This window comes from Ipomoea triloba, chromosome 8 (assembly GCF_003576645.1).
Source record: "Ipomoea triloba cultivar NCNSP0323 chromosome 8, ASM357664v1".
Lineage (NCBI taxonomy): Eukaryota > Viridiplantae > Streptophyta > Magnoliopsida > Solanales > Convolvulaceae > Ipomoea > Ipomoea triloba.
In genome coordinates, this window is record NC_044923.1 from 6013149 (window position 1) to 6023594 (window position 10446).

A 10446-nucleotide genomic window follows, 5' to 3' on the forward strand; every position below is an offset into this window, starting at 1 on the left:
ACACAAATGTCAAATTGAAATTAAAACCAAACATATTAAAGAGAAAAGGACAAAAGGGCGAGTTTTAATTGAAATGGTAAAGGATGTCATTTATTTAAAAGAATAAAGGTAAAGATGAAAAAAAGTTAGGAAGCTACTATCTTATTTTTGAAACATTACCTAATGTAACATTTCAAAATAAGCTCTTATTTTAAGTTATTAGCTTATTTTTGGAGCATTACAAAATAGAATTTATAGTTTATTAGTTGCTTAAAATAAATTATAAATTCCTAAATAAACTTGCCAAATAGAGCCTACATCTCATGTTTGACTTATGGACTATTACACAAGAGTGAGATTTATTTAATACACTCAGATAATAATTGCGAGTATCCCTCTCCCTCAAAAACAAAAACAATATTAATTATCTTTTAAGTTTTGTCTAATATGGAAAGTCTATGTCACAATATGGAATGACTAGGATATCTTCACATGAACTATAAATAAAATATAAGTTGAGCCACTATCCAACAACTTACTTATTCCCCTGAATTGTACTTTGTATTATTTGTTTGACAAAAAGTATATGTACGTACGCATTAATTAATGTTTTTTCTTGGGAATTAGTGACATTAACTTTTGCCCTAACAGGATGTATATTATATTCTAATCTTATTGGAGTGAAACCATCAAATAAAAGTCATATATATATACTTAACTGCCAGCACTTACTTTTGTCTCTCTTTGTATTTGGATCTTCATATCTCACCAAGCAGCATGTGAAGTAGGACTATATATATATATATATATATATATATATATGGGCTTTAATTTATTGAACACAAAAATCTATTTTGTTTATATTTTCTTTTTAAATTAATCTTGCTTTAAGTTAATAAATGAAATTATTATGGATGTGTTGTAGATCAGCAAATTAGCTGACTCAGACTCATCATAATATATTAGTGAAATGAATACATTACTTTTACAGATAGATGTGACTAATTTCAATAATTTATAATAGAATTATAGTCACAAAGATGCGTGTTTTGAAAAAAAAAAAAAATTACTTGCATGTCTCAAAATATAATTGTTCATATTTTTGAGTGCATATATCTTAAATTAATAATAATAATAATAATAATAATAATAATAATAATAATAATAATAGTCATCTACTTTCTACCTTGTCATCATATCATATTAAAAATTTATTAAGTAAAAAGTAACATTTGTGTCAACCATTTTAACATTATACAAAATTTATTTTTTACTGTCCTTAAATTTGTGTCAACCATTTTAACATTTTTGGAAAAGATATGATAAATATTAATTAATGAATTAATTATTTTTTGAATGACAAGAGAAACTTGCAGTCACTATTTGAATGTGTGTATTAGGTAAATTTTTTCATTCTTGTCAATTGAGGGTTCGTTGTAGCATTAGTTTTCCAAACTAGGAGATAATCTCCATTATGCAGAGGAGATACTTTTGTTCTTTAATTTGGACACTTAGAAAACAATTGAAGAACCAAAATGTTGAGAACTCAATAAAATATTAATTCAAATGTTTTTGGTTTAAGTAGAATTATTTTGAGTTTGTTTGGATATACCAAATTTTATATTTATTTTTATTATTTGAGTACTATTTTTTTTTTTTTGTATACCAACAAGCAAAAAAATAATACAAAAAAATCTAAAAAAAAATTAATTAAGGGAGCTTTGAAAGTTAATGCAATATTATTATAAAATATATATCGAGATCCATATAATAACTACATTTATAATATACTAAATGTCCATTATATGATAATATACAAAATAATGTATTTTCAATACTTAAAAAATATACTTTTGAATAATATACCTTCCGTACACAAATAATGTACTTATATTAAAATATATCTTTTACTCATGGTCCACACAACTGTTTGGACCATGGTTCATGCAATAATAATTGATGGGTTGGTTTAAACAAAGAATGGTGTAAAATTTAAACTTGACTAAAAATGAAAAGAAGAAAATGGCACTTGGTTGAAAGAGTAGAATTATACTATCAGATTCAGTATTCAACAGATCCATTCCAACACAATTGATTTCAAGACAACATAAGCTTCAAATGTATGGACAAAACTACATACATAAATCTTGTCCACTGCAATTTCCTCCTCTTTCCTGTGCAGCTTTCCTTTACACAAAATAAGTGCACTGTGAAAGAAACCATTCTCAGATTCTCTTGAAACCCCCCGGTTTTACACACCGCCTTCTTAACAGACAACACAATCGCGTTTTTTTCTTTTCCTTTTGACAGTTAAGTAGAATCGCTATCCTAGTGTTTAGTCTCCTCCATATATTTCAGTCATTTTCTCGAGAGTCCAATCTACTTCTCTCTCGGTATCTGCCAACCAGTTTGTATTTTGTACAATAGGAAATTGTATTAACATGGGGTGGGGGTGAAGAAGAAATCGTACTAAGGAGTTCATTTACTGCGTCTTTGCCAACGTCTTCTTCAATCCCTTAACGATCTTCCCAAACCACACCAGGTTCATTACGCCAAGGATTGCGGGCACTACAAATACCAAGAGAGATCCAAAGGGGTGCATTTGCATCACCTGCATTTGATGTAAAGGGCACCGTACTATTACTAGAGATTTATCACAAAAAACAGGTATCTGTTATCCTAAATTCCCGTCTTTGTGTCTTTCCCTCATAACAAAATGTTCAAAATCTACAATATTATAGCCTACTTATTTCTCGTTTTCCATGTGGAGTTTTCTCCCGTAACAAATGCTTATCTTTGACACGGGATAGAAGAATACTTTACACGTATCATAAGGAGTTCTGTATTGTTATAAGCACCTAACGTAAACTAGACTTTCTTCTTGTATGTTTCTTTCATCAACTCTATATTTCAGAATTTCGGTAATTCAGAAAATTACCTCATCATAGTGGACATATACATGATAGAACATGTAAACAAACAACAGAATTCTGGCAACCTGCATTTCGATGTTCGAAATCTTAGTGAGAATAATGAAATAATATAGTTAGATTTAAGGTCCTCTATTTTCACGAATAAGGTCAGGTCATGGTTAGATGACTCACCAACCAAGCAATAAAAATCACAACACCATTGATCACATATGCACTCGATCTCTTCAATCCAGCCGTGTCAAGATACCTGCAACGAACCCGAGAATTTAAAAACATGCTTTGAGTGTGTTACCGGTAAACATTTTTCTCTGTGGGGAACTACCATCTCATGTTGATCTCTGGAGTCGTTAACTCGGATATGAGCACCATGAAAGTATAAAGTTGCCCTTCTCCAGTAAACATGGAATATGCTACAGCAATTCCTGAAAGGGCGTGATGAAGAACCTGAAAACCAACAGCTACATATATGATATGCAGAAGCATATCCGACAATATTTATCTATAAAATTTGAACGAACATTTCATAAATCTTAATATGATAAGCATCAATTTCATCGCCATCTTCAAAAGTATACTTACATACTCTATTCCACCTAGAGCAGGATAAAGCCAGCAAATCATTCCAAGATCTGCAATAAAGTACCCAATAGAGATCTGACAAAAAAGTTATAGAAATTCATAAGCTAGATGAAAATACACGAGTCAAGAAATGAGTAACTTACAGAAAATCAGCAAGCAAATAATCACAAAGAGAACTTTCAGAAATATGCAATGACTTTATGACTCGGACTTTGATTAGGTATTTATTAAGTTGAATGGAACTAATATGACATATCAATATGATTATGTTAACTTTCAAAGTAAACCCTTGCCTAGCTGAGAGATATCTACCCGATATAATTTTACTCAACGTATCAATTGTGAACGCAAGAGAACCTGAAAGGCTGCTCAGTATCTCGTCTTTTAGAGTTTATAGTTCCTTTACAGGGGCAACGTGCATGGGAAGAAGCTGCATATATGTGTATATATCTTTTTAACCTCTAAAGATCTATGCGTAAAGCCCAACCTTCTCTCAAAGAATAAGCCTAAAATGTGTTGAGCATATGAGAGAATTATTCCCTGTTCACATGATCTACATCATATCATTGCACTCTTCTTGACACTACTTTCAACCCAATTAAGTTAAGACTATTGTTCAATCTTCATATGTTTCTTTTGCACATATGGAACTTAAAGGCATCCCCACATTCTCCAACAATCTCGAACTTTTTTGTCATTTCCCAAACACCGTTCCATCTTTATTCCTAAAAAGATTTTATGAATGCAATACAAATAAATATAAATAATTAAATATACAACCAAATGTATATTGCATTGTCTAATGCAAGCATGTGCGTCTAATGCAACCAAATTCACTAAAAATCACAACATTCCATCAAATGAAAATTCAAAACCAGAATTAACAGAGGGAATTCAATAATGTTAAGCAATGATTACCCCTAATGTAAAGGTTGACATTGATGAATTTCGAAAAGTCAGAAGGCCAGCTGGATAGTTTTCCGAGAAAAGATCGGACCAGAAGACAAAGTACAAAGACATAATCGAAATGAAGATGGCATGGATGGTTGAGATGGCACTGCAAAAGAATAATTATGAACATGAATACATTATCTGGCTCACAAAAAATCATTCAGAACACAGAATTGAAACCAAACTTACCGGTTGTTCCATTCAGTCCGTTGAATTTTTGTAAGGGTAATGTAACTCCTGAAGTAAAATGTACTGATCAATTGAGATAGATCATAGACCTGTGAGAGGCCATAGCAATTGTAAGGTGGAAAATACCGGATCTCGAGTCATTTGGCCAGTTACATTCCAAAAATTTCATTCAAAAATGCCAGCAATTTCACAACACTATGCAGAAACTTGCGAAAAATAAACAAGGAACAGCAATTGAACATACCATTTTGCAAGCAAACATGCCACCAAGTACAGAAGTGTATGGAATAAAAGGATCAGAGAGCACATAGTTCTTAACCAATGTCTCAGCATGGTTCTGATATGTCTTGAAAGCCATGGCAGTCCTTCTAGCAACTGTCATTATGAATAGCAGGGGACCATGAAACTGATTCTCTGCTAAAAGATGACTACACCTCTACTGTGAGGCAAGGTCCTGGAAACATACAACAAAATGCAATGACCAATGAGCTTGCTAACTGCATTATACCATTCAATCTAATCCTACAAGTTAGAACACATTCATCTCAGTCTCTTAGCCACACTATGCAAAGCCCAACTCAAAGACAACAAGAAAAGGGGAAATTTGAAGGGGAAAATACAAGTGCAGTTACTATCCCCAAAACCCATTCCTCCCAAATCAAAGGCGAAAACTTGCGAGTGATAAAATCCCCAAGAAATCAGATTCCGAAAACCCAGATCGGATATCAAGAATGCCAAGAAGAATCATACCCAACATCAGGTTTTGTTAACCGCACCTGGAAACCCAAACGGCAGGTTGAATAATTCTATTGGGAAAGCACCGCACCATTCATCTTCTGGCGCACAAAATCAGAAAAAAAAAAAAGAAAGCGTGAGTTTGAATCAAGGGAGAAAAACGTTGCGGCGACAAAAGATTCCTGGGGAAAGGAAACGGAATGTGGGAGGGAGAGGAATGAAAAGAGCATTGGGCAGTGGAAGAAAGGTGTGTTAGGAGGAAGGTGATGAGGATGAGGAGGGTGAGAGTGGTTGGGTTGGCGCGCTGCTTTGTTGTGTACACTCAACACGGCGTCTGTATCACGAGGACAGAGGACACACCACTTGCACTTGCGGATACGGATACTGCTGCCATCCTTATTTCAATCCGTTTCAGTACAACTTTGCCTCACCAATAACTTGGATTTTTTTTATTTTTTTTTCACAAATACTTGTCAAAAATTCTAATTTCAACAATTCAATCCAAATAACCAATGCTTCGGAATTTGATCTTGTGATCACCCATTTAGAAAGTGATAAGGAATATTCTCTGACCTCGATACACGTATGCCCAAACTTGGTACCTAAACAAATCGGTGAGAGGGAGTTTTCTCGAGCACAAACCGACCTCAGAGCCCTTGAACCGACCTGGTAGAAGGATCGGCCGGGACCTATCCTGTAGCAGTACTCGCTCCTCTGTTGGACCGACCCATCTCAGGTCGGGACAGACTATCAAACCTCACCCACTTGGTGAATTAAGCCTTATTTTCGTGGTTAGACATGGCTGAACTATAAACAAGAAAGTCTGGAACCTCAGGGCACGCGGAGGAATTGGTAGTGCCATCGACCTGACCTTGTGCTGTTGTGCATGAGCCCCACGTGTCCTACATGCCGAAGGATTGGCATGTGTTCTCTTTTGTCCTCCTATAAATACCACATTAAATGCGAAATGAAAGAATTTTTGATATCATTCATATTTTTATGTTTAGCTCGGGATACTCTCTCCCATGTCCCTATTTCTCGAACTCCAAAACTTAGACTAACTTGTAAACGATCTGAGACTATGTGTAAGGGGTTTAACATATTATATATACATATTTGTGGGAACGTCAATATTTACCACATCAGAAAGGTAATAAATGTGTATCATACTACATAATAATTGGCATGTAATACTATTTAATTTTTTATTAAAAATATTATATTTTCACTAAAAATTATTACACAAAATCAACCAATTTTTTTAATATATGATATCAAGTACAAAGTACGGCAGTATTTGTTCATAACTACTTCCTCAATCTATTGAAGCACAAGAATCAGTATTGCCTCCATTGAGGCTCAAACCCACCACCTCTCGTATAAAGGGAAGGATTTAATGCCACTAGACCACAAGGTCCTTGGTGTACTTAATTCAAGTTAATTACACTTTTTGTCATAGATTTATTAGCATCATTTCACTTTCTTTTTTTTTTAGAACATTCCCGGTTGATCCTAGTATTATTGTGGCATGACCATTTTTTATCCTTTGTCAACAAACCTGCTTAAATGACGTTAAATAGATGACATTTCATTTTTTAAATACAAAGTGGGTTCACCCCTTATATTTTTATTTTTTATTTTTATTTTTGAAAAAATTTCTAATTCAATGCTAGAATCTCATGTCTTCTTCAAATGCAATCTGCGCCTCCGCAGAAAATTCTCTACAACTCGAGCCTCCGTAGCAGTAGAATGTCACATATAAATCTAAGACCAAAAACATAAATTAACATTTAAAACTGAATAGACTAAAATGCTCATATATTCAAAGCCTTTTCACCTCGTCCACGAAATGGTAAGCCATAATAATAGTAGGACCAACATGGAATGTCTTAAAAAAAATTGTGAAATATCACCTATAAATCTAAGACAAAAAAAATGAAATTTACCCTACTTAATTATATCAAGAGTTCTACCACATATACTCTAAAATTCTACTCCCTCGCTTTTACTCCATAATATGACAAATGATCGGAGAGGCGACCAATTTTGGTCGCCAGTCATCTTCTCCGGCGACCAGCGCCTTTCGCTGGCGGCCAATTTTTTATGCCTAAACTCTAGTGACTTGCTATTACAGGTCACTAACCTGATTTTGGACTTCATTGCACAAAAATAAAATGTTAAATGGTTTAATTGAACCCTTTTAAAATTTAGGTAACTAATTGACTTTTCAAGTAAAGTTTAAGGGTCTTTTTGACCATTTTTTCTTTAATAAATAAATAAATCAAAGTTATATAATGACCCAACACTTCACACCCAAATATATATCCTCCCAAAAATTTATTATACTCCCAAGTTCCAACATTATTTAGTAAAATGACCCAAACATTATTAAGTTTGGGAAGATATTAGAGATCCACTATTAGGCTAAGTGCCAATGAAGAAAAATCAAATACATTCGACAATATAATATATAATATCTCTAATGTACTAGTTCAAGGCAAACTAGAGGATCCATGTAAACTAGGTTTATCAACAAATCTATTAGGACCCAACAAATTGGTTTTAAGTGCTGTGTCTCCTTTCATACAACTTGTTTGACTTCTTTTCTCAATCCAATCTTCATAGGCAAAATGGAGTTAGGTTTTACTGTTTTAGGTTAGTTAGACATATATGGTGGCAACTTTGGAGTAAACATGGAGATAAAAATGGAGCCAATGATCGCCCTTCTTGTTCTCCAACATGTCAAAATCAATTCTCCAGTGATGGACAATTCATAGTTAATTGTCTTTTTGAGATAACAATTTCAATTTGTGGTGAGCTTGCTTTGACATTTTCTGTGAGAAATTAGGAATTAGGTGGTACGATTTTTAAAAAGTAATAATTGAGTATGTATTGTTAAAATGTTAGCGATAAATTAAAACTAATTTCTATGAGAATTATTGAAGTTTGCGAAAATTTAAAATGATTTGTTTTTTTGAACTAGGAGAGAAATGTGAAATTACTATTCGAGGGTATACACTAGGTAAATTTCACTTTCTAACTCTAACTGCAAAGAACTACAAAAGGTAAATCAGTCTTGGTTGTCTTTACTTGTGGCAACATGATATTGAACTTAGCTTTTTAGGAGATTTAAACCTACATGTAATTTGCTCTAATATTAAATGTCAAGATCAAGAGTTTACTACAACAACAAAAACTATAAATAATAAATAGCATATACACAATTATATATATATATATATATATACATATATATATATATATATATATATATATATACCCACATGCATAACGATTAGCGTCACATTTCGAATGTACACTGATACCATGATGCTGAACTTGGCATTCAAAATTTTCCCCCAACACTCTCATATTTTGGAGGAGATATATTCTGTTAGCATTTAGTTTATATATATATGAAGTACCAAATTTGGAGTTATCTTTATGATCAGGGTCGGTCCTGAGCACGGGCGGGATGGGCGACCGCCCAGGGCCCCATGCTAGAAGGGGCCATTCATATATATGTATATGTACACATATATATTATACTGTGTTATATTTATATTACAAAACAAAAAATTAGTGTTATAATTATATTAGAAAACAAAAAGTTAAGAATAGATGGGTCTGCAGAAAGCTGGAATCGATACTTAATTAAATAAATTTAGAAATAGAATCGACACGCGACACTTAATTATCTATTAGATATATATATATATATATACTTAATTAAATAAATTTAGAAATAGAACTGTCTATTAGAATCAACACCTTAACCGGCTAACCCATTTGTCTTCTTCAACAAAAATTTTTCCCATTTGTCTTCTTCAATAAAAACTTTTCCCAATTCGATACATCCTCGCATCTTCGTGGACGATGAACAATTGTTCTTTTGTTTGCCGGTTTGGGCCCCATTGTCCGTTGTAACTTTGTAACTTTTATTTTTTGTAAGTTTTATTTTATTTGTAATTTGTTCTGTCTTTATTTTCTCGGCAACACTGCACACAGGCATACTACACACATTAGGGATTTAGGGCTATAAATCTATAATCTTCTAACGAGTAATGCAAATATGTAAAAGAAAAGAACAAAAAATCATGGTTGTGTAGCTGTTTGTGATACAACAGAAGACTGAGGAGAACTTTTTAAAAATATTCAAGTGCTTTTGTTCTTTTCTTATATACAAATTTTAAAATTGTTTTATATAATATTACCTAAAAAATATTTATTTGGAGGTGGAAAAAAAAAACCAAGGTAGAGCAGCTAATAGAATCACAAAGAGGAACTATAAATAAATTTTTGAAAAAATAAGAATCATCTAACAAAAATTTGAAACAATCTAAAGAAAATGAATGTATTTCATGTTATTTGGTATTATTATTTTTTAGTAGTTATGATCAGATATTGCATTGTAATAGAGTTAGGAGTATTAAAAAAAAAGAAGTCAAAATGAAAATTATAAGATATGGGTTACAATGGGAAACTAGGGTGAAATTGTAGAATTAGATATAGAGATCGATTTTGATGATGAGTTAGGAAGGTTATATGATAGTGCATTATTATAAAGTTAATGAAATAATTTAGGAAAGATGACTTATATATATATATATATATATATATATAGAGTCATTTCCATTTTTGGTCCTACTGTTATTGGAGCATTGCCAATTTTAGTCCACTTCATTAATTTTTGCCACATTGCGGCTAGTCTTATTTAGTCATTGTCACTTTTAGTCCACCGTTAAAATTTTCGTCAAATAACCGTCTAAAACAGGGGTATTTTGATCTTTTCTTGCTTTGATCATCTCATTTACCCTTTGTAGTGGTTTTCCTTACAGATTTTCATCCAATGAAGAGGTCCGACGAAAGCCATGGCTTTGTAATGTGGCTCACATGGCTTTCGCCGGACCTCTTCAATGGATGAAAATGTGTAAGGAAAACCACTGCAAAGGGTCAAGGAGATGACCAAAGAATGAAAAGACCAAAAATACCCCTATTTTGGACGGCAATTTGACGAAAATTTTAACGGTGGACTAAAAGTGGCAATGCCTAAATAAGACTGGTCACAATGTGGTAAAAC

At 32.8% G+C, this 10446-nt stretch overlaps 1 protein-coding gene across 3 annotated transcripts; it reads right to left on the reverse strand.

Annotated features, from left to right (window-relative positions):
• Positions 1–2008: 2008 nt before the first annotated feature.
• Positions 2009–5762, reverse strand: LOC116026862 (TLC domain-containing protein 4-B-like). Of its 3 annotated transcripts, none has more exons than XM_031268286.1 (9): positions 5408–5762; positions 4876–5085; positions 4632–4720; positions 4410–4548; positions 3492–3566; positions 3235–3356; positions 3084–3159; positions 2918–2977; positions 2009–2590 (listed from the first exon to the last, which is right to left on the reverse strand). In XM_031268286.1, exons 2-9 carry the CDS (start codon positions 5011–5013, stop codon positions 2462–2464), a joined length of 828 nt encoding a protein of 275 aa, XP_031124146.1. In that variant the 5' UTR covers positions 5014–5085; positions 5408–5762; the 3' UTR covers positions 2009–2461. The 3 variants fall into 3 exon arrangements, with proteins under 3 accessions (XP_031124146.1, XP_031124145.1, XP_031124147.1); XM_031268285.1 differs by having other exon boundaries at positions 5382–5762; XM_031268287.1 differs by lacking the exon at positions 5408–5762 and having other exon boundaries at positions 4876–5270.
• Positions 5763–10446: the final 4684 nt, after the last annotated feature.